We start from the raw sequence: 25,288 nt of genomic DNA, 5'->3' as shown, positions 1-25,288 counted from the left end.
TCTGACCAGAACTTCCGTGCTGTCAAAAGATGTCACTCAACAACATTTTGTGCAATGTGCAGCCAAATCGTCCGGTGCATTAACTAGGCTGACAGCATATCTATGCTCCTTAAGCCTCTCGTTTAAGCACCGACTTGTTTGTTCAACGTAAGACGAACTAGGCCATTTTCAAGCTCTGCTTGCCTTTATTCATGAGTACGCACTGAAGTTGTTGTTGTTGTTGTTGTTGTTGTTGTTGTAGCCTATGGCACGTGGGGCTCCTACCCACGATGGGGGATTGGCCAAGAAATGGGTGGATTATTCCAAAATAATATAGAGCATAAATTTCCTAATATTTATGGGAATAGCATTGAATAGGGTTGAATTACCGGCTAAAATAAAATCAGGAAGGTGCTGTTGAATGAGTAATAATTAATTTAAAAGTAATAAAGAAATAGAATTTAGCAGGACATTCATTTAGATTCTGTAAGGAATGTTTGGACAGCGAAGCATGCATCCCTGTGGCTGAATACCAAAGTGGACGCCCCGAACGAAAGAATTGCAGGTTCTGTCAAGTCCAGGCCAATTCTTCGAAAAGGTATCTCTAACAATCTTTTTCTTAACGCAGCAAAGCGGCGACAAGATAGAAGAAAGTGCTGTATCGTCTCCCCCTCCTCACAAAAAGAACAAAGGGGAGAGGAAACCAAACCCGACCTGCGTAAATAGAAATTTAGGGAGGGAATGCGGCAGCGTAATTTGGTGAGGCAGACCTCAAGCATCTTTGTGCAACAAGATTCGCTATGCCAGGGAAATGCCAGGTGTTTATACTCTGGAGAAGCTGTCAAATGTGGGTTTGATAAGGCTGATCTAATTGATCTCATCCGAAATATTGCCGCCGTGATCTGTGCTGTCACTGGTAGAATAGGAAGAACAGGGCCCGCTAGTGATGCATGTGCCAGTGAATCGGCAGTTTCATTAAAAAACAAACCTTTGTGACCAGGCACCCAAATCAAATGAATGCATTGCACACGGGCAGGAACTAGTAAGTGGAAGAGTTTTAGCATGGGTGACTCATTAGTAGCGGTAAGGCAAGAGCATACAGAAAGGGAGTCAGTAAGAATAGCAGCCGTTGTAATCATTTGGTCTAATTTACGTAAAGCTAGGATTACTGCTAACAACTCGGCCAGAAAAATAGGCACAAGATCAGGCAATCTTAAAGGAAAAGACCAGTCGAGCGCAGGACAAAATATTCCAATGCCAGCTTTTTCCTCGCACTGATAATGATAATGTTTGTTACTAGGGTGCTTAGGTGGTCTTGCAACATGGCATTTAAGATGCCGTGAGGGAGTAGTTTCGCGTGGTTCGGGAAAATTTCCTCGAACCTGATCTCTGGGTAATTTGAATGCGTATTATTAGGAAGCACATCACGAATTTGCACATTTAGTGGTTCAAGTAATGTTTGCACAAATATAATCTGTGGTCTATGAAACCTGGGCCAATGAACAGGAAAAAATAATTCTGGATCGGAGATGAAAATAATTTGAGGATGGTTTAATGGTGATTCATACAGCCTTAAGAAGGTCTGAATGGTCAGAAGGTGAAATCGGCATAATATGGGTGGGATTCTTGCTTCCATGTATAATACGGCATTCGGAACGTATTTTGGGAGGCCTAAGCACAGTCGTAGCGCCTCTCGTTCTAACAAAACTAGCGGCCGAAGCTTGTATGCTGGAACACCTGAGAATAAAACGCATCCAAATTCTAACACTGGACGAACGTACATTTTATATACCATCAAGAGGGATTTTCTGCGCATACCTGTTCTTCGATTACTTAACTTGCGCAAAATGCCCATTGTACGAGCTCCTTTTGTCGCAATATATTCAATGTGTGGCCGCCAGTTAAGATTTCCGTTGTAAATAACTCCAAGGTACTTTAGTGACTCTACTTGCGGGATATCTTCGAGATGGTAGTTCAGCGATATGTATACTGGGTCTTTAACTGGAAAAACAAGTATATCACACTTATTAGCATTCAGGTTTAAGTGTAAGCTATCCAGCCAGTGTTCCAGTTCCCTTAGATACGACTGCAAAATTTCGTAAAGAGAGTATATGTCACTAGCCATACCAAAAAAGGCAATGTCATCAGCATAAACGTAGGTACTGACTCCTGGGTGAACGGGGATTCTGCTCAGTAAAATATTAAATAATACTGGTGAGAGTACCGATCCCTGAGGCATACCTCTTGTTTGCTTATGTTTTCTAGAAGAATAGCCGCTTCGAAAACAATAGAATTCCCTGGCTTTTAAAAATTCATGCACCCATGCTACAATATAGCCTGGAAAACAATGGCTCTGTAACCGATTTGTTAAAATTCTGTGTTCAATGCTGTCATAGGCTTTACATATATCTAAGGTAACTAAAGCCGCGTATTGCTTTTTCTGTCTGGCGATGTTAATTCGACTTTCAAGGTCTACATGCGCTTGCCATATTGAATAGCCAGATCGAAATCCAATTTGGCAAGGGCTCAACAATTGATTTTCGACAATAAACTCTATTATGTGTCCGAGAAGCACTCTTTCAATAAGTTTCACTATGTTTGATGTCAACGCAATTGGTCTGATGTTGTCGATAGTGTACCCTGCCCCTTGCTTTTTAAGTAACGGAATAATTTTGGCGATCTTCCATTCTTGTGGAATCCATGCATTGCTAACAGAGTAGTTTACCAAGTTCAGAAGCTCACGTGGAGCTTCTTGAAAGAAAATCTTTAACATTGCATTTGTTATTCCGTCCGGGCCAGGCGCTGTAGTTGGCAGCCGTAACATAACTTGTGCTACTTCCGAATAGGATATCTCTTTGTAGTCCGATAATGCAGGAGTAAAAACAGAAGCTTGAAGGCGCGTTGCGAACCGGCTCTCCAATCCTTTAGCCAATAGCTCTAAGGACTCATGCATTTCCTGTGAAGTATAGACGATTGAGTCTACATTAACGGTCATTGCGAGTCTGTTTCTAAACCGAAGGTAATTAAATAAAGCACGTTTGTTTTTGGATTTAGATAGATAATCGAAATGGTTTTTATCGTACTCATCTTTTGCGTGTTTATTCGCACGTTTGAAGGTTGCCGAAATAAATTGATAATCTTTCCAATATTGTGGGCTCTGATTATATAGAAGTTTTTTCCAAGCAGCTTTCCTTCTTCGATAAACTCGTGTGCACTCACTGTTCCACCAAGGACTAGATGGGGAACGCTTAGCGGTCTGAATTACAAATTCAGAGTTTTGTCGGGACATCTGTAACGCTGAACAAATATTAAAGCCAATTTCTTCGTTATTACTATTAGTTAGTGATGCAATGGTGGAGCGCAAGCAGTCTTTAAATTTCTTGCTATTCACAAATATTCTGCCGTGTCGATCAACTGATGTTAAAGGGCATGCAATTTCAAAGTATACCGGAAGGTGATCACTGTTTCTACCGAAATCAATCGTAGTCCAAGATGTCACGGCGACGCTTGTGCTACAAAACGTCAAATCTAACACTGAGCGAGATTACCCACGGATAAAAGTAGGTCGTCTGACATTAGGCATGAAAGATCTTTATCTATGGTCCAGTCCCGTAGACGTGTCCCACATGCATCTGTTTTGTAACCCCATGACACGTGATGCGAGTTGAAGTCACCAGTAAGGACGACTTCATTTTTGCAGCTGGCAAGCGCACTATCCAATTGGTATGTACTGTGTACGCCCGTAGGGAAATAAGCATCTATAATAGAAAATGAACGGTAGCCTGGGATGCTAAGGTGCACTGCCAAAATTTCACATTCTGGAGACATTAACCTGAAAGCTATTTTCGCCTTATGACAGAATTTAGATAACAAAATCATTAAGCCACCTCCTAGTGAAAGGCGATCTAATCGAAAAGATCGAACTTCTTTAAAATGAAAATTTTTCTCAGGAGTAAGCCAGGTTTCTTGTAAGATTATGACGTCAGGATTAATTTCAGTTAAGTAATTTAAGTCTGTTGAAGCAGAGAACAAGGAACGACAGTTCCACTGTAGCACTTTTAAAAAAGCTATGGTGAAGATCTAATTGATATTCAGCGGCTACCGTCGCGATGAACTTTCTTGGATGCCAGAATGAGAAATAGGATTACCCTTTTTGTTTTTGGTATAAGGACAAGAAGTAGTTACTGGAGACCCAGTTCGCTTTTGCGGCCTGATATCATGGCCCGTTTCCATGTCGACCTGCGAGACTGACTGACGCGAAGAACAAGGATCGGATCCTGCAAATGTTGGGTCCGATGTGGTACTCGGCGCTAGTACTGAACTGGCTACCTGTTCTGCAGCACAAACAATCGATTTGGTGATTGGTGTGGCAGCTGTTTGCAACAGCTGTGTCATCTGCGCAGTAAACACTTGTCAAATACATTCGGTAACACTTGTGACAATATGTTGCATAGCCTTTGTCATTGCTTTTTCTACTGCTGATTCAATAAGTTTAGGCAAGTTGTCTTCATGGAAAGTAGATTGCCTCGCAGTGACGCCAGCGTATCCAAAGGCTCTTTCCTTGACGACTGCAATAGCTTCTCGCCGCGAACATCGTCGCCTGTCAATTATCTCTAGTAACTGTATTTCGTTAGCTCTAGCCGAGCGGCTTCCATAGTCAGCCGCATGGTTTCCTCCACATAGGCAGCACGTCTCGGTTTCAGCTGTGCATTCATTGGGGGAATGATCGCCACCACAGGCGCGACAGCGTCCATTTGATTTGCAGCCTCCTGCACTATGGCCAAAACGCCAACAGCTCCGACACTGAAGTGGACGGGAAGCGAGAAGTTCCACTCTAAAAATAAGTGGCCACACTTTTAGTTCAGATGGGCAGGACATGCCAGCAAACGTAGCAATAACCGATTTTGTGGCAACCTTTTCCCCGTTTACGAGTCGGTTACATCGGTATAGAGCTATGATGCCAGCATCAGACAGTTTCTCCAGAGTCTCAGTTGGGCTCAATCGAGAGTCTACGCCCCGGACAATGCCTTTAGTGCATGCTAGATGAGGAGGAATGAACGCACTCACCGGGACAGATGCGAAAGTCTTACACTTTAAGAGGTCTGCAACACAGGTCGAATCTGATGGCCTACAAACTATCCCACCTCTTCCAAATTGTCGGTCATCGCTTATCATCTGGAAATTATGCGTCATGGCTTGGAGTTCGGCCTGAACAGCTTGTGGGTTGTTCAGCTGGATGAATCCACCGTTCGAGGGCACCAGCGCGACAGGGATGCTGCTAACACCGCTGCAGAAGAAAGATTGCAAAGGCAAATCATCAGGAGAAAGGGAGGCTGACCAAGGGCTGGGCCCTTGCCCAGGAGAGTTTTTAGACATCAGTGCTGATTCAATCACGAAATAAGTCCTACAAAAAATTAGATAAGTGAGATAACTAGGTCAAATCCACCCAAAACTCAGCCAAACCACCAAGCAAGTTCCAGCTTGGGCACACCGGGGTGGAGAACCGAACTGTTGCGGCTTCGGACGTTGCGCTGCGACCAGAAGGAAGTCGAAGAAGGACAAAGAAGTGAGGCTAAGAAAGAAGCAGAGGAGCAATTGCTTATGAATAATCTCAACTCGAAAAAGTTCAGATTCGAGACTTGAAACACGTAAAAGCTCGAGCTTGAAACTGCACGAACACCGGATGGATGACATACCTGGAAGGCTAATGAATGAACCGGGACCAAAACAGCAAAGATTGTTAAAAAAGTCACTAGAAAAAATCATACCAGAAAATCTAATCCCTATGTTTGCAACAAAACTACTAAGTTACAGTGGAAAAGGAGCCACAACTACAAATAACTGCTACAAATATATTTCAGTAAATACAGTAATATACAGGCTAACAGTGCAAGAAATAAAATCAAGTTCATGTCTTCCATTGTTAGCCTGTCTATTACAGTATTTTATAGCGCAGCTCTTGGGCAGCCGTTCCTGGGTAGATTGTCGGCGTCCCTCGGCGTAACCGCGCGAACGTGCTCGTGCCACTGCTCGCGCGTTCGTCGTCGTCTTCCACAGCTGACGCTGATGCCGCTCATCATGCCAGCCTTCACATAATGCCTCTCCCTCTGCGAAGGCGCTGATGGCACTGGTCCACTGTCAGTCGGTGCGGTAACATTGGTCTCAAATTCTTTGGCATAATATATCGCGAAATGAAACTACGGGCCCTATAAAGTAAAACTATTCCAATATGTTTTTATTCCAATGTACTGACATCAAATTTGCGTGACCACCGACGCAAGGATCGGGCGGTAACCCGCAGGGTTGTCTGAATAGGCCAATCAAATGCTCTCCTCGTTCATAGGAGGTCACTTTTGTTTGCTTGAAAAATGACTAACATTGCCTACACTGAGCGGCTTGTCTTATCTAATTGGCAGACAAGAGGCCAGGATCACGCTCAAGTGGATAGGGATTCGATGGGGCCGAGCCACTGCAGTGAAAATCAATAACCGGATGAACAGGGTGGTGCCGGCGTCTGCGATTGGTCCGATTTCCTTAATTAGCTTGCGGTGCCTGGTCGAAACTCGCGGCGGCATGCAACGGAAGCTTAAGAATGCCGCTAAAACGGATCTTCAGCAAAGCAGAGTTGGCAGAACGAGGTCGTAAACGTGCCGAGAGTGCTCGAAAACGTCACACGGCCACGCAAAAAGTTTTAATATACGCAAATAAACCCATGCTCTCCGGCAGGTGCGAGTAGCCAGTGCCTGAGGGATCGGCGGAGCCATCTTTTATTCCTTTCGTATCGGGGCAGCCTGCGGCTATTCAGGGGCGCTACAACATAAAACTATTCCAAACTTTTCTATTCCACTTCTGCAATCAGCCCTCCGCGATTGGCCAAAAACTTCTTTGGACCACCCCCACTTCACCTGTCGGTCACGCGGCGTCACGGAAACTGAGATAGCTTCCCATCTGATAAGACGTGTACACACTGATTATGCATGATTTGACGGAACAAAAGAAAAATTATTTCTGATTCGACACCTTTTCGCCATTAGTCCTCGGCTATTTGTCAAAAGTTTTCGGGCTGTACCCACTTCACCTCCCTGTCACGCGACGTCACAAAATCGCATAGTCTCACCGCGTGAAAGTGACGTGTAGGCGTTAAAGATGCATTAATATGCCGAACAAAGCTGAATTTCCTTCTGAATAGCCTCAGGCTGTCCCGTTCTGAAAGGAATGAAAGATGGCTGCCGCGGATAGCTCCGGCACTGACTACTTGCACCTGCCGGAGTGCATGGGTTTATTTGGGTATAATAAAGCTTTTTGCGTGGCCGTGTATCGTTTTCGAGCACTTTCGGCACGATTACGACCTCGTTCTGCCAAGTCTTCTTTGCTGAAGATCCTTTTTAGCGTCATTCTTAAGCTTCCGTTGCATGCCACCGCGATTTTCGACCAGCCACGGCAAGCTACGAAAAGGAAAGCGGACCAATCGCCGACGCCGGCACCACACTATTCATCCGGTTATCGATTTTCAGTGCACTGGCTCGGGGCCCCATCGAATCCCTCGCCACTTGAGCGTGCTCCTCGCCTCTTGTCAGCCAATTAAATAGGCTAACCCGCTCAGTGTAGGTAATATTATTCGTTTTTCAAGCAAACAAAAGTGACCTCCTATGAACTAGGAGAGCGTTTGATTGGTCTGTTCAGACAACACTGCAGGTGATCGCCCGATGCTTGCATCGGTGGTTACGCAAATTTGACGTCAGGAGATTGGAATAAAAACATATTTGAATAATTTTACGTTATAGGGCCCCAGAAGGAAATTCAGGTTTGTTCGGCATATTAATGCACCTTTAACGCGTACACGTCACTTTGACGCGGTGAGTTTCTGCGGTTTTGTGACGTTGGGTGACAGGCAGGTGAAGTGGCTGCAGCCCGAAAACTTCTGACCAATAGCCTAGGGCTAATGGCGAAAAAGCGTCGAATCATAAATAACAATTTTTCTTTTGTTCGGTCAAATCATGCATAATCAGTGTGTACACGCCATATAAGATGCGGAGCTATCGCGGTTTTCGTGGCGTCGCGTGACAGACAGGTGAAGTGGGGGTGGCCCAAAAAGTTCTTGACCAATTGCAGAGGGCTGATTGCAGAATTAGAATACAAAAATTTGGAATAGTTTTACGTTATAGCGCCCTACGTATACAGCTGCGCTCAAATTTCGCATTATAAGGGAGTATCGTTATGGTCGGACGTTTTTTGCTGCAGCATTCGTATTCTTAATCTTGTTGCGAATACTTGCTCCGGTATGCTTTTGTCCTTGGACAACAAGCTCGAGCCTCAAATAGCAAGGCACTGCCCTTTGTGTTTATCGTACAGATTTTACCTTCTAATTTCTTTGTTCTCATTCTTGTAAATCTCCATTGTCTTTTTTGTCTCCATTCTTTGGGTCCAGTTCACTGTCTCTATTTCTCTCACTTTCTTTTTTGATGGTTGTCTTTTTACACTTTCAGTTACCCTGCGCTTGGTTGCCAGCTTTCTTGACCTCTTCTTCGATTCTGTGTCCACGCTTTTCAGGTACACATACTTGTGCACTTTAGTCGCCCATTTATTTTATCCATATTACTTAGTCTTCAAAACTAATCTCGCTCTGCGTTTCCCTGACTTCAAAAGAAGCCCAACCCATGTCAACCTGTACTGTCTCGTTTGTGGTTTTACCGTGGGCTCCTAAAGGCAACCGGCCTACCAACCTTTGGTTAACTTGCAGCCTCGCCAAGGCATCTGATTTTAAGAACAGACGGGCATTTTGCCAAAGTTAGCGCTGGCACCATTACCTTTTTCCAGATTCCACAAACCACCTCATACTTATTGTGGGCCCAAAATGTGCTATGTTTCATAATCGCTGCATATCCACTTCCCCTTTATGTTCAGATTATCGTGGTGGATGCTTGAGTAAGTCCTTCCTTCGCTTATGTATACGCTGATGTACTTATATTGTTTGACTATGGGTAAGACTTACTGTTCAGTTGATAACACATAATTAGTCATCTCTTCATTAAAGATCATAATTCCGGATTTCTGTGCTGAACTTAAGGCGTAGATTTGTCGCTGCGTTGCCACACATATTCGCAAGTCTCTGTAACTTCCTTGCATTGTCTGTGCATTGCGCGGCGACAGAGCGCCACCACCGACCACTGCAACATTCAGACGCGACAACTGAAGCTCTCGCGCTGCAGCCCGTGCGTTTCAACGATCTAGCTGGCGTTCGGAGACAAACGCGGCTCCGCAACTCGGTTGCGCGAGCGCACATGCTTTCTGCGGAGAAAGTCCGACAACTAAAATGGCTGAAAGAGCAAATAAAAGCTACTCGCCCCCCCCCCCCCCAAAAAAAAAATCAAGGTCATTCCGCCTTGCGAAGGTGGAGGACCAGCGGAGCGGCAAACATCGTGGTAAGAAATGTTCGTAATCACCGATAGATCATTTTCAAACAACAATCGCTCACACACACGACAACTCAAGCCAAACGTCCACAAGACTCGGCGGAATCGCGCATCCGCACCACTATAAGGATCGGCCTTCCGAGCGTTGTACCTCCGTCGTTGCGCCTCATTAATCGCTTCGCGATCTGGGGGCTTTCCTCGGCACGCTCCTCGCCGGTTCGAGCGTCCCGTCGCTCTCGCTCACATTCACTTCTGCGGTCCTGAAGTCGGGCCTCGTGAGCAGCTTGTTGTTCGGCAGTACGCACTACACGCGGCCTCTCCATACCAGCGCACGCAACATACTAACTGCCTATTCGGTTCTTTGCGCAGGCGCGGAAATGCAGCAAATGGCTTCTTAGCAACCACCTGTCACATCAAATGATCGATGCGCGCAACAGCCATTAGCGCTCCCTCGGCGCAGCCAAACCGAGCAGCTGGCTAAATTAGTAGCTGGGGTAGCTGTCAAAACGGCATTACGTTCACTCTTCGCGTCATCTCGAACGTTACCAATCACCATCATGTCGTTCTCGAACCACAGTCTGTCGCACACTGCACAAATGAATCTTAAACGTTTGTCGAAAAAGTCCCTCTGAAATTTCGCATGCGCACCCTTGTGCTCGTCCAATTTACTGGCGAGGTACCTGCGTCGCTTCGCCGCACTCTCGATCGCTTCGCGGCAACCGTCTTCCTGTCCCGCCCGCCGCTCACGGGCAGCCTCTCGGGCACGATCTTCGCTGCTACTCGCCGCCAGTTTCCTACAGCTTCCCTCTTGCTGCGCGAGGTGTCATCACATGCCTTACATGTTTGCTTTGCCTTCTCATAGAGGGCGCGGGAATTTTGAGGCACGGACATTGAATGTTTGGGAGGCTAGACATATACAGCTCCACTGTAAAACGCGTAACAACGTATTGACGTCAGCAAGCGAAGCTGCAATTTAATGGCTACAGCGTGGCTACACACGCTGGGTTTGTCATCATAATTCAGTATATACACTATTTAGCTATTCACAAACAAAAACCCTGGCAAGCTTCGGTTTTTCTTCACAGAAAAAGAGCGGGCAAAAATGATTATGGCTAGCAGCAACAAGGGGGCAGCTAGAAGCCTGCAGATTTCCTTCTGCAGAGTAAGTTTCGCAGTATACTAAACGGAAAGTGTGTGCTTCAAATGTATTAACATGCGGATTTCTTTTACTTGAAAATCAAAGCTCTGGTATGTTATGCCAATTTCAAGGCATTTTTTTTTTCGCGGCATTACCAAGGTGCATGCAAAAATGCCTATGCGAAACCATCTTGTAAAATAGAACATTTATTTTTCCGCATCTGGGTTCGAACTCGTGCCTGTGCTGGTACGAGTCAGGTGTTCTAACAAATGCAGCACCGCGGCAGTTGCGTTGAAGTGACGAAATGGTAGGAGCATGTTGCCCAGCTGTACGCATGCATATGCGGTGAGGTGTGTCACGTTGCGCGTGCTATGCGGAGGAATATAATCTATAGCACTGGAGCTCTATGGGGCAGTGAGAAGACAGTTGTACTAAAACCTGTAGTTGCAGGCATTGGAACGTTATGCGCGACAGATGAAAATTAGATGTGATGAGATACGCCTTCTTTCGCGCATACTTCTCGCCGAGTTAGAGTCTCCGATCACGTTGCATTTCGATGGGGGCGAATGCTGAAGCGCCCATGTGCCGTGCATTGCGTGGAGGTTAAAGATCCTCAGGTGGTCAGAATTAATCCGGAGAGAGAGAGAGAGAGAGAGAGAGAGAGAGAGAGAGAGAGAGAGAGAGAGAGAGAGAGAGAGAGAGGCAGAGAGAGAGAGAGAGAGTTATACAAGCTTTAAGGATATGTTGGAATTGTTTGTCTGGCTGATCGCCTGAAAGGCTAATTCAGGTGCTGGGTGATGATTATGAGGTACACAGGGATAACCATATAAACAATGAGCCACCGTGGTTGCTCAGTGGTTTGGTGTTGTGCTGCATAAGCACGAGGTCGCGGCATCGAATCCCGGCCACGCCGGCAGTATTTCGATGGGGGTGAAATGCAAAAGCGTCCGTGTACTTAGATTTAGGGGCACGTTAATGATCCCCAGGTGGTCAAAATTAATCCGGAATCCCCCAATACGGCGTGCCTCATAATCAGATCTTGGTTTTGGCACGTAAAATATCACACACACACACACACACACACACACACACACACACACACACACACACACACACACACACACACACACACACACACACACACACACACACACACACACACACACACACACACACACATACATACAGAGAGAGAGAGAGAGAGAGAGAGTTGGAAGCTCGAAGTACAGTCGAAATACGAGTACACACACACGCACGCACACACACTATAGAGATATTTACAAAGTTTTGTTAAAGCTTGTGGCCTGCAATATCGTCAGCGGCGCTTTCGTGGCGCGTAACGCAGAGGGGGTGCTTTGCCGTAGTGCCGTAGTGCCAAGCTCGAGTCCCATTGCAGCTGTAGTGACGCCTCCAAAGGCTGTCATTCTGACACGTACCACCAGCAGTCGCACAGAACATGGTGCAGGTCTCCAGAGGCGTTACATTCAGAGCACATTGGCGAATCCGTTAGTTGGATCTTGAACTTGAAGTAGTTTGTGTAGCCCGCGTTGAGTCTGGTGCGGTGAAGGTATGTTTGGAATTGCCTATTGAGACCTTTCGGCATATAGAAGCCACAGGATGGATCGATGTTATCTAGGGGTGCGTACTGATGGCTTGCATCTGTCCAGAGGGATCGCTGCAAACGCCAAACGTGTGCAGACACCAGTGTCGCCACGTCTTTTCTCGGGGCAGGTATCTGGACTGGAGTCCCCCACTGCGGCCTGCCTCATAATCAGGTGGTCGTTTTGGCACGTAAAACTCCATAATTTAATTTTTTAAGCATTCGAATGGGTGCGGGAGCGAGAGAAGAAGTGTCTCTTGTGTGTGCAGTCTGATTCCTCGCACGATAAACGAGAAATATCTAAATATTGGTACAGAAAAGTCCCAATTTAATCAGAAGTCTCTACATATCGTAACATGACATTCTCAACGCCATTGTAAGTTTACTAACAACAGCGCGAGAAGATTCGGACCGTGAGAGACACAAGAAGAAAATGGAGAATTAGAGCGACATTAAAGAGAAACAATAAGTCAGTTTGAATTGGTAAATTCTTTCAAAACTCTTTTTCTGTTAATTTAGCGGTAGGATACTGAATACAAGAAAAGGAAATGAAGCAGAAAGTTCTTTTTTTTTTATTTCCCGTGGAAAACTCAGCACATGTATTTCAGTGTGATGTCATGGATTTCAATGTTTCTTCTTCTTTAAAAAATAATTTGGGCTGTTGTGACGCAGTAAATGTCCTGGTAACTTGTAAACTTCAGTCTTTTGCTCATTTTGAATACAATGTAATCCATCTTTACCGATAAAAACTTAACTAGGCCCGAGAAGACGCCGTCAAAATCCATCACGCCGCCGCAAGCTGGCGTGGGAACTTCAAGGCAGGCGTCTGTACACCCTACTACTCTTCTTGCGCCTTTCATGGCTTATAAATCCGTCTCTCGCGGTAAGAGTAGCTTTCCTTGTGTTGTAAAAGGGAAACTTAATAATACATCTCAAGTTATGTTTTTTTTCTTTAGTATCCTTTAAAACACTGACTTTCAACTGACGCTTTATTCTTTAGCCACCCTCTACTTGTAGGCGACATGCTACTGCACAGCGCATGTTTCTTGTTAAACAGAAAGGAGAAAAAAATAAGAAAGGTAGAAGAAAAAAATCCAAAGGGTGAAGGCCACAATGCCAATTGTGTTTCATACGATGTGTACCTCGTTCGAGTTCTGGATCATACATGTCACGCAGATTCACGTTTGCGCTTAATACGCAGCACCAGCGAAGCCGCCGAAGACGAGTACAGGACGTTCCCAGTCAGAAACGCTTCGCCGTTCCATCCGGCGATCCGGCCGCTGCCGTCTCGCCCAGCGTAGTCTAGAAGGCAGGGCGAAATAAAGGAGCGCCGTTCACTGCCAGAGCGAACGGCGCACCCTGGCTCCGTTTTTAGAATGGCCCGGGAATAACAACGGGGTGTCGGTCCACGTGGTCGTGCAACACTGAGGCGCCGCTTCTGCCCAGAATGCTCGAAGCGAGGGAAAGCGCTAGTGTAAACACGAACTGTCATTAAACCTGTATGCACTGACTCACCCGTCTTAATCAGGTTACGGAAAACGTGATGCACTGCTCGCCTACGAGCGTGATCGCCTGTATACGCACGACGCCGGGATGCTAAGCACGCTGTTCGTGTATACTGTAGGGCCAGCACCACGTTCCGTTCACTTTTGCTTTCACCTATACACGTGCCAGCTCTGAGCTATAGCACAGCTGCGCAATGGCCAGACTAGTCTAGATCGCTGATTGTTCTGTGTCTGCCACCGATTGACTTCACTGTACTGCAATTTCCGCGCCATGAGTTGAGTTGTTTCTTAATACACAGATCGGAAGGAGAGAAAAAATATTGCAGAAATGAAAAGAGAGGAGTGTGGCCATGGCCACTGTAGCTGCCTCACTGCCTTGTGGGCACATGAACTATCCCGCAGGCAATGATAGGTGAAACGAGTACTTTATGAACAATGGACGGATGTTGGGCAATAGATTGAAAGAAAAAAAAAAGAGCTCGGAAGATAGACAAGAAATCGGTAGAATAAGTTCTCGGGATATGTGGTAGGGTGGGGCTTTGCTGGCGGAAATCCCGCGCTCACGCATTGTCAAGCACGTGAGGTGCTTCAGGTTATCCGCAACGCCGCCTTAGAGAGAAGATCCCCATACTTTCATGCGCACGAGCCGGACGTTTGGCTGTAGCTACGGAGAAGATCCGAGCCGTCACCAATATACGTATGCAGCAAGCGGGCCGGCGAAACGCGAAGAAGCTAGTAGCAACATTGAAATTCTTCCAGGTGCTAGATTTGTCGGACGATCCCACCGCTGGCATACAGTTGTACGAGTTGTCGGACGATATCGCCGCTGCCACCATTTGTAAGGGTTGAAGGTCGTAGAAAGGAACTTGGGAGGAACTAGGCGTACAGGGTTTATTTACAGTATTTACACTTTAAACAAGAGATACATTCGACAGTCTAGCGTGACTCCCAAATGGAGCACGCAAGACGAAGCATACAGCAAACGAGCACACAGCTCACGAGTACGATCACAGAGCACACTGACGAGCACACACTAGCAGCGACAAACAGCTGCTTATAAACACTCCGTGTTCCCTAGATCCCTAGGTGAGGGAAACGTTCGACCAGTCGGCGTAGAAACTCTTCGTGGCCGGCCCGCCTTTGATGGAAGGGGGTAGGGGGTTTACACACACACATTCCGCACAGGTTTCCCTGCCCCCTCCGTGGTGAGACGGGCTTCGCAGAACTCGGGGCTTACGTCTTGAAAGGCGCGTTGGTTCCCAGAGCTGACTCCCGCAGCGTGGCCGCCGGTTGTCCATTGTTTTGCGTCCTGTAGTCGCCACGAGTGTCAGCAGACTGTGACGAATCCTGGGGCCCACGTACCGCAAAGCACCCTTTTGTTAGGGAAGCTCTTTTTGCTGCAGAGAGACCATATCGGCGGTGGCAGGTTCAGTAACAATAGTTGGTCCGCCGATCGCGTTTAGTCACAACGGCTCCGAGGGGGTGTTGAAGCGGCACCTCGAGGTCCCTACGAAATGAGTTACCGCAGCAATTGTGATAGGCTTCCATAGTTCTCTTCGGGGAAGCCCGCAACGCTCGCAGCTGCAGCTGGCTGAGAAAACTTGCATGTTACCACCTCGGCAGGCCATTCCTAACAAGCCTCAGTAACAACTAAGGCCGTGAAGGGATGCCTTTGCGGTAGAATAACTGGGTGCTTTTCGTCATACGTAGCGTTCATTCTTTCAAGTCGGCCACCAAGTCGAAGCTGCCCGCTGTGATCAAGGTAAGGGTGGAGATCGCGCAGTACGGAGTGTTTCTGGACAGTGTCTCTAAGCCGAAGGTGTTCAATGTCATTCGTGAATACTTCGAGCTGGACACGACAGATCCAGAACATTTCAGCCTTGTTTAGCTCCTCTGTCGAAATAGTTCCACCGAGCGACGTTTGAATACGACGACATCGATCCACAAATCGAAATCCCCAGGCGGTGACGCGCAGGAGCTTGTGTAGGTTGCCAAACTTCCTTAAGTCAATCAGGATGTCCACTATTCTCGGCGCTTGAAGAAGTACATGTTGCATGTCACACTCTGACTCTTCGTAGATCGGTGTGCTCATGTCCGAGTCTGTAGGCCAGGTTGACCTTCGCTGTGATAACCATTCAGGTCCCCTCCACCAGCTGCAACATGTACGTAGAATCTTTAAACATACGCCCCTAGTCAATAAATCTTACATGCTGTCTTCTGGACAGTAACGCCATAGCAGTGGGTCAGCAATTGCAGCGATTTGAGTCACTCTGTGCTTTACAAACTGACCCCACTTGTTACGGTCACCCCGGATCCAGCTCAGTGTGATCGTTGAGTCTGTCCACATGACGCAGTGAAAATGCGTTGAATCCCACGATTAGCGGATGTATTTTAATAATCTGGCTCCTACTAGAGCAGCCATAAGCTCGAGCTTAGGCAGTGTTAAAATCTTGGTAGGTGCTACTCGAGACTTCGCTACTATTAGTGATGTAGCTGTATTTCCGCCGTCATCAACTGTTCTCAAATAGGCACATGCTCCATAAGCCTTCAGGCTGGCGTAGACGAATATATGCAGCTCGGCCTCCTCGACCGCTCCATATAGCCCATCTCTCACGCAGTGCGGAATTTTGATGAAGCCAAGCTGGATTGCGTCTGCGCACCATGCTGTCCTTGTCGTCTTGATCTCTGGTAACTGGTCATCCCAAGACTGGCCTAAAACCCACAGTCGTTGAAACAAAAGTTTTGCAGTGACGGTGATAGGCGAGAGAATACCAAGAGGGTCGAAAATTCGGGAAGCAGCCTTGAGAAGTGTACGTTTTGTGTCCGGCTGCGCAGAGGCTAAGCATTGGGCTATAGACTTGGAAGAAAATTTGAAGTAATCAGTTTCGGTATCCCATCGCATTCCCGAAACTGCAGTTGATTCCCTTGATGTACCTTCCACTTGTTCCTCCTGGTTGTCGAAAATGTTCTGTAGTTGCTGGTTATCGGTCTTCCACTTTCTGAGACTCATGCCTGCATCTCGCATAATAGCCTTAGATCGCTCATAGATGCTCAGACCATCTTCGAATGTCTCTGCACCCACCACTAAGTCGTCGACATAAAAAGACTTCTTCAAAATAGAAGCAAGCGCTTTGTCCTCACAAGCGATGTCCAAGTGGTGATGAATAGTCGCCATGAGCAAGAAAGGGCTTGATGTTGATCCAAACAGTACCCGGGTCATGCGCCATTCGACAATGTTACTGTTTTGGGCATCAAACCAGAGAAACCGGAATGCATATCGGTCGGTCTCCTGTATCTCAATTTGTAAGAATGCCTTCTCGATATCCGAGTTGATGGCGACCGGAAACCACCGAAAGTGAAGCAGTACTTGTAGTAACTCTGGGTTGAGGTTCACCCCTTTATCCAGGCTGTCGTTGAGTGATGTAAAGCCTTGAGCGTGTGACGATGCGTCGAACACGACAGGGAGCTTGGTGGTCAGCGATTCCTCTCGTATAACTTCCCGATGTGGCATGTAACAGGTGGCCCGATCAATAGGAACACTCTACCACTTCAGCGTGTCCCAGCTCCAGGTATTGTCGGATGACTGCGTTGGATCGCTCCAATAATCCTTCATTCATTGATAGCCTCTTTGCCAGTTTTTGTAGACGTGCGAGCGCGGTATCACGGTTGCTTCCAAGTAGCTGTTTCTGATCTTCTTTCCAAGGCAGCGCCACGGTGTGTCTGCCATTTTTTTGCGAATTGTTCCTCGGAACCGTGCAGTGGACCCAGCAGAGGGAGGTTCGCCAGAATCTGTGACGCCCATTGCTTCGAGCAGCCAGAACGACTACAGAATCTGCGAGGTTGTGTCATCGTCAGTAATCGTTTCCACTCGCAGAATGCAGACCATAACGTTAGCGTCGCAGTCAAGGAAGGCTTTTTGGCGATTCGGTCCTTGCAGTGTCCATCCGAATGCCGTGTTGACTGCGACCAGTCCTTGAATTTCTATGCTCCTTGCAACTTCTCCCGTCATGATTTCCCAAGGGTGGTCAGCTCCAATCAACAAGTTGAGGCCGTTCTCAGTATTCGCTTCAAGAAAATTCTTGTCAGCAAGAAATTTGCCCTCACATCGCAGCTTCCGAATGAAGTTATCAGCTGTCGGCGCAGCAATGTCATGACAGATAACTGGAACTATAATTGCTTGAACAATATGGATGTCGGAACAGTGCTGACTACGCAGTGGTACTTCAACAACCTTCACGTATTTCAGCAGAACTTGGGGATGCGTTGCCAAACGTCTTGAATGAAATTCTGGTTTCTGCCAGTACCTGTACTTCAACAACCTTCACGTGTTTCAGCAGAACTTGGGGATGCGTAGCCAAACGTGTTGAATGAAATTCTGGTTTCTGCCAGTACCTGCAGTTGTAGTTTTACAGCCAGATCTTCTGTGATAAATGATCTCTGACTGCCTCCATCCGTAATCTCTCTGATGTATCTGGACCTATTAATTTTTCACGACAAAAGCGTGAAGAGTCTGCAGGTACACTTCTATGTCCGTTTTTGCGCAAGCGTTTGTGGAATCTCCGTCGCAAAGCATTACTGATTGCGACGAGGCTATCCCTGCTGTGCTACCTGAAGCCACCGCTGGTCTCGAAGTTTGCACTGTAGTAACTTTCTTTCTGTAGTTCGGGTTACACATACTCGAGGCGTGTCTTCCGTGACAAGCTCAGCACGTGAGTTTGGCATGGCAAGACCGTGCCTGGTGACCTCGTGATGTACATCTATAACAGGGGTTATCCTTAGCTAACTTCTCTTTTTTGGAAACAAGAGATAGGTTGGCGTCGCAGGCACGTGTACCGTGCTTCTTAGATCGACAGAAGAAATACTTGCTCCAGCTGTATGATGCACTGTGCAGTATGGAAGTTGTGAGGCTCCCTCGAGTTCTCTCAGCACGGTCATCGACAGATCGTTGTGACGACGTGTTGCACTGCCCTCGGCTTTCTAACTCAACACCTGTGAACATGAGCAGCTCTTTTAACTCCCCTTCCGATGTTGCAGCTGCCAGTGCTCGCTCCGAGAGGTTCGTATCAGGCCCATGTTGACGTAAAGTCTGACTTCGCTTTCCTCGCGTATATGCAAGAACGATCTCGTATGGCAATGCCTTCTGTAGAATATCTATCAGCATTGCAGAAAAACTGGAAGTGGGTACTTTTAGTGCAGTAAGACAGCGGATATTTAGTTGCGCGGCATCATACAGCTGCCTGAGGCCGCGTACGTCGCTTCCGGACTTTAGATGAGGTAGATGGCGAAGCGCTGTCAGGTGGTGCTGCACTATCCTTTGACGATCGCCAAAACGTTCTTTGAGAAGTTCTACGGTATCTGAATAGCAAGCTTCAGAAGTCGGTAAACCGGCAATGGCCGCTGCCGCTTCCCTGGCAAAATAATGCCGTAAATAGAAAAACTTCGTCGTTGTCGATATAGCGTTATTGAGATGAACAGTCTGCTCGAACTGCTCCCAGAAAGGTGCCCATTTGTGAATGTCGCCTTTAAATGTCGGCATATCAAGATTCGGTAGCCTTGGGCCAATTCTGGGCATAGCGTCAGGAACTGTCGGGGTTGCATTCTGAGGAGCAGACTCTGCTGTACGGTCCACGCGTCCCAAAGCGTCAATCTTGCGTCGATCAAGCATGCTGATAGCTTGATCGTTATATTCTGCCGCAGTTATGTCTTCTGCTTCGAGCTCATCGTCGGCAATGTGCTCTTCGAGTTCATCGTTAAGTTTCGAGAGCTCGTTGTCGCTAGCAGATAGACGGTCAAAAATACCTGAAAGCTTGGGCTTGTCCACGGTAGGATCTGTAAGTTGCAACTGTGCTCCCTGCAGAATCTTCGTATTCTGTGCTCGTCGAGCCCACCGCTTGGTCTTGAGGCGATCCATCCGATTAGCTCTTGATAGATGTCTGGTCTCCACGCCGATCATGAACGATGCGTTATCCATTCCTCGCCGCTCGCAGCGCGAAGCGGTGGAGCAGAAGGCCCTTGGAGATGTGCGATGAAGGTAACGAGTCCGCATGGAGGTTTTCGGCACCAAAAAATGTATAAAACTAATGAGACCCGAAGAAACCAGACAAAGAGCTACTCATTGTTCCAACTTCTTTTCGCAGTGCCCGCCTGCCCCGTTTATTCGTCTTTTTCTACATAGGCAACACTCATCACAGCCTATATTTGCTAAAACAAACTCATTTAAGCACAGTTTCTTCCCTCAAACAATAGCTGATTGGAACGCGCTTCCTGAATCGGTTTTTCGCTCTCCTGACGTGGAACAGGCCCTTCAAACTTTGTTTCTTCAGTAGAAAGGAAACAATTTTCTTATCAGAAATTTCAATGTTCATTACTTTCGTTTCTGCTCTGTCATCTTTTAATTTTTGATTCTGTTGTATGTCACATGCAATGTAATTTTTTTTCATGTATGTACATGCCGTTATGATTTATGTTTTCATGCCCCTCCTGCTTGAGCCAATCTGGCCTGCAGTAATGTTAAAATAATAAATAAAATAAATAAAACAAATAACTTCCTACGTGGCACTTCCAGATCAAGGCCTGTGTGATTAGATAATATCTACAAAGAAAAAATGGAAAACGGCGTTCCAGCGTCGGCTCCCATTTTTGTGCCCGCTATAAACGCTGGCTGCTCGTGTCAACAACATGCAGTTGATCAGCTCAAGCAGACTCTATCCTCCATACGCATGGTGGCTGCACGGCTGCCATTATGTGCCTTGTTTACTCTCTGATTGGCTGTCGACAGGCCACATGTTTCAAAATTTTTGCCGGCAAGCGGAAGTTTTGCAAAATGCAGTCTCGATATTTTATTAAGATGACAAATGGGGTGACGTTAAGGCGCAAATTTTATCGACGAATACTTTTTCCTGGTCCTTGGCAGCTATATTGTGACGTCAGCGCTTCAAAAAGTAAGTGAACTGTAGCGTGCAGAAGCCCATGCAATGCTTCTGCAATTTGGCGAGTATGTGGTGGCGGTCTAAGATAGCCGGCATGTTACTTTGATGATTGGCTGAAGGAATATGCCGTCAGGAGCGTCACAGGAAGGGCCGTTTCGCAAACGTCAATTTCACGTTCCGTGACGTTGGGCTTGGCCGCCATTGCACATATTTTCTGCCATAATATGTAGCGTGAAGAGCGGCGCAAAATTATCCTAATGTACGCCCATATGCAACTGCGGCCGAGAGGCATGTGTATCACCGTATTTCCAACGGCATTTAGGGCCAAGAAAATGTTTTGTTCATAACGCGTGCTCATAGCGTTTGCATCGCTCTCGGGTGGTGTTGGCATTTGTGTTTTGAGCCATAACTTTTTTATAAAGTCGCAGTTTCACCCGAAAGGCGAAGCATTGATTTCGACAGCAAATTAGTGGCAGCTATACGAAGTAAGGACAGCAGCTTTAGGTTGTATATATTTTTAAACATAGGAACACTAAGTTAACAAGCATGGTGCCACGCGCGCTCAAGCCGACATGATCTCACTCGATGACCGCGGAAATTCGCTGTCAAAACGCTGCAGTGAAGAAACGCGGCAGCAGCAGCGAGCGAATTTATCTTCGTGCAGCCGCTAGCATCAACGCGAAGTACGACGCGCAAACACAGCCCAGCGGGGACTCCGTACCCGTCGCACATGGCTTTCAATATACAGCGGCCCGGCGGGAGGCGCGCGACCGTCCGGACCAAACGGAGTGGAACGCCGCCCCCCCTCCCTACCCCCCCCCCGAAGCCTTGCGCGCGACGGAAGGCGGCGCGCTTCGTTGCGTGCCCGAGATCACCGGGTCGCCCTCGCACGCTTTCAGTCGTATATACAGCGTACGGCGCGCGGCGAGAATTCTATCGACCTTGAACTTATTCGGAACGTCACGGCGACGGCGACGCCGACACGGACAGCAGAAATGCGCCTGGAGTGTCCATATAATTGATATCGCAATAAAAGAAATGCACGCAAGGCGGCGCCTAGAAATTTCTTCGCGTAAATCTTCACGCGGTGCGAGTAAGCAGCGAAGTGAACAAAGATCTGGCAGCGCCGGCGCTTGCGTTTCACGAGATAGCGATAACGCGGCCTCTGCTCGGTCGCGTATGCTGTCTCAACGTAGAAAACAAGTGAGTTGGTGCCAATACACGATGTATCATTCCGTTTCTAGGAGACACGCATCGTGTCCAATAAAGCAGTCGAGGTCTTGTATACAGCAGACAATGGAGGCGAAATACGCTTGTGACGGAGTAATTGTACGCTCTGTGCTAGCTGCTTTATTTTTACTGAGGAGGGAAACTGTTTTGCTTTATCAGGGACATTAGGCTCAGTACCCACATTACAATTTCTTAGGCGAAACGTCAAATTTGCGTCACGTTACGAAAGCAAATCGGGGCCATCAGCGCCATTTTGTACGCATAGAGCTTATGTCACGCCTGGAAGAAAATGGCGGAATATCCATAATAGAGCCCTAGGTGTCTGTCGCTGCTCCGTTTCAAAGGGGATATCATTAGAAGTCAGCAATCATCACCATCATTGAGAATTTGCGTTCTTGCAAAGCGAGCTGTCGGCGACAAAAAGAAAGAAAAAAAACTGAAGCAGCTAATTATATTTTAACCCGCTCAAGTACATAATAAGTAACTATATTTAGCTGACTAAAGTTTAAGCACAAAATTTTTAAATGAAAGAGAACTGTTAAAAATAAATTTCGCAATAAATCTGCAATGGTAAGAGTTGCACATTTAAAATAATTTAGTTGTACCTTGCATGAACATGACCTTATAAGCCATGCATGACCCGAACAAGGAAATTAGTCGGATTATGAAACGTTAACGAGTTAACCGGTGCGTAATGTATATGCATGAAGAGTTGTGGGGTCTCGGGGTCTCACAGGAGTACCGACCACCGCGGGTTCGAGCTTAGCGAGCCACAGGGCCGCGTCAGCCGTCAGCCTCTAGCGCCGCTGCGCGCGAGCTCAGGCCACAAGGGGCTACTGAGCGACGCACGCAAAAACACAGTATTGCCCTAAGATGAAGGAAACCGTTTATTGTCTCCAACGGCACCCAACACTGCACAAACGCCCGGTCCCGGGACGGCGGGGAACCAAAGGGGTCCCGCACCAAGGGCGAAAAATACAGCTAGGGGCGCCTGTAGCACGTCGCTGCGAGAGCACAGGCTCAAGCTGGGACGCGCCGCTAGGAAAAGTCCCGGCGGCTATGCTACTTGCTCTCGCGATAACCAATGGGCCAACTCGCGAGAGCTCGGGCAATCTCCTTCGGCTTGGGCCTCCGATGAGTGCGGCTCGGCGTGGTACGACCTCGCGCGAGCACTAGGCACCCGTTCTTCGGCTCAGCGTCGGGATAGGAAACAACACGAGGTACGCGCTCCCCGCACGGGCAAAGGCGCCGTGCGTGAGCTCAGTCCCAGTCACAAAGGTGTCGGCGGACGAGAGGAACCATGTACGTACCGGGTGCCGTCCCAAGGAGAAGAGAGCCGGTTCCGTCACGGCAGTAGCCACCAGGGGCCACTGCGTGACGTCACTAGCTCCGCCCTCACTGCGAACAATGGCGAGTGGAACGCCACCGCTAAAACTGGTTCGGAGCAAGGGCGAGGTGGCTTGGATTACAGACATGGGTGAAATGCGCCCGCGCAATGGCGCGTCGAATTCCCCAAATCCCCACATCCTCCTCTCCTTAATTGCCCCCCTACCAGTCTGGCGAAGAAGCTGGTAGGGGCTAATGCACCAAAGACAACTGAGCCTTTCATGCACTAGCTAATTGCTACCTCAGCCCAGCAAGCCCTATGCGTACACAAAAAAAAAAAGCATAGATACAATGATAACGGAAAAATAATAAAAAAATAATACACTCTACAATACAAGAAAATGACGCCGCGAAGGGGGGGAAGAAATATTAACAAGAGAGTCTGCAGCTAGCGCGGGACAATGTCCGGGGGTGCGAAGAGAACGCGGCGCGTATAGTTCTGTGGCTAGGGCGGTGGCCGAAGTCGCGGGAGTTGCGAGCGTAGGCTTGATTGCAGGCCAGGTAACGCAGGAACGGGCTCACCGTTGTTCCATCGAAGTTGCCGGCGAGCCCGATGAGTTCCGCTTTCGTGGAGGTGGTGGTCCCGTCCACCATCGTTGTCCGCGGCGATCCGATGGACTTGGTGCGGCTCCTTCAGCTTGCTTCAATGAGCAACAGCCCTCACGCGCGCACGCACGCACACACACACGCACACACACACACGCACACTCTCCTCGTGGCACCGCGCATCACTCCTCGCCGTCCGCCATGCCGCCCGTCGGCCACAACGCGCCGCGCCGATCCAGGCGCGAAGCTTCCCTCTCTCCCGCACCAACGAGTCAAGGGGACCACTGTCACCCCCGCGCTGCACGACACGCCAGTCACCGACCCCCCTCTTGGCAAAAAAAGCAAGAAAAAAAAAACGAAAACGAGAAGAAAAAAAAACACGCACACAGAAGAAAACAAGAACGGTCAAAATCTATGTACAAGTAACAAAAAATGAACTATACAACTGTACACTTAAACATTAAAACAATAATTACTCAGCATGCGTACCCAAAAATAAAAATAAAATGCACACTGCTACTACACACTGCTAACAACTGTAGCAGAAAGCTGGGCTGGGGCCAGCTTCTTTTCGTGCACTGGCCGCAAAGAAGCTAACCCACTGAGGCTAAGCAATATTACTGAGGGCCTTCGGTGGCGGAAAGAGTCCGCCGTGAGGCGCGATATCACACAGGTGACCGTCTCCTCAGGTTGTACCGGTGCGAGGTCCGAATGCGGTCCTTCGCCCCGGGTGTGCCCTGTTGCTTGCGGGTGGTGCCACTGGGCACCGGCGCGAGCTCGTCGGACCGCGACGCAAAGGCTTTCAGGTCGGCGATATGGGCACGGCTGAGTTTTCCCGAAGGGGAATCCTTCAGCAAGTACGCGAGCGGAGACCAAACTTTCTCTACTCGGTACGGACCAAGCCACTTAGGAGCGAGCGAGGCTGAGAACCCCTTGCTCGCGTCGCTAAGAGCGTGGTTGCGCTTCAGGACTAAATCACCTACCTTAAATGAAAGATGGCGATGCTTCCGGTCGTACTGAGCCTTCTGCTGGGCCCTGGCCGAAGTCAAACTCTGCCTTGCTCTACAGAGAGCCCGACAAAGCCTGTCCCGAAGTGCTGAAGCGTACGCAGAACAGTCTGCCGGCGCCTCCTCATCCCCGAGCTGACATTGAATGACACTGGTCACCGGATTTGCCAGCTCCCTTCCGAAATTGAGGAAAGCGGGAGAGAAACCAGTCGAGCGATTCTCGGCGGTTCGGATTGCGAACGCGAGCTCACTCAAGTGGTCTGCCCAATCCTTTTGACTCACGGCAAAGGCCGCCAACATTGGTTTGAGGGTTCTATTGACCCTCTCCGTCAAATTGGACTGGGGATGGTAGGGCGACGTGGTGCAGTGATTAATTCCCAGGGAACGGCACGTAGCACCAAACACCCGAGCAGTGAAATAAGACGCGTTGTCCGTAATTAGTCTTTTCGGAAAGCCGAACCGACAAAAACTTCCTGTAGCCTCTCCAGCACCGCTCGCGCGGTCACTTTTCGAAGCGGTAACAACTCCACCCACTTCGAAAAATGATCGACGACT

General features: G+C 48.0%; 1 protein-coding gene across 1 annotated transcript; it reads right to left on the bottom strand.

The window, feature by feature from the left end:
* Window positions 1-15,723: 15,723 nt before the first annotated feature.
* LOC142585071 (uncharacterized) lies at window positions 15,724-17,146 on the bottom strand. The gene is made up of 2 exons (XM_075695594.1): window positions 16,570-17,146; window positions 15,724-15,788 (listed from the first exon to the last, which is right to left on the bottom strand). Exons 1-2 carry the CDS (start codon window positions 17,144-17,146, stop codon window positions 15,724-15,726), a joined length of 642 nt encoding a protein of 213 aa, XP_075551709.1.
* Between the last annotated feature and the right edge of the window lie 8,142 nt (window positions 17,147-25,288).

The sequence above is a fragment of the Dermacentor variabilis genome, chromosome 1, assembly GCF_050947875.1.
Source record: "Dermacentor variabilis isolate Ectoservices chromosome 1, ASM5094787v1, whole genome shotgun sequence".
Classification (NCBI taxonomy): Eukaryota; Metazoa; Arthropoda; class Arachnida; order Ixodida; family Ixodidae; genus Dermacentor; species Dermacentor variabilis.
Note: the sequence above shows the minus strand (reverse complement) of the source record. Positions and strands in the feature narration are given on the sequence as shown.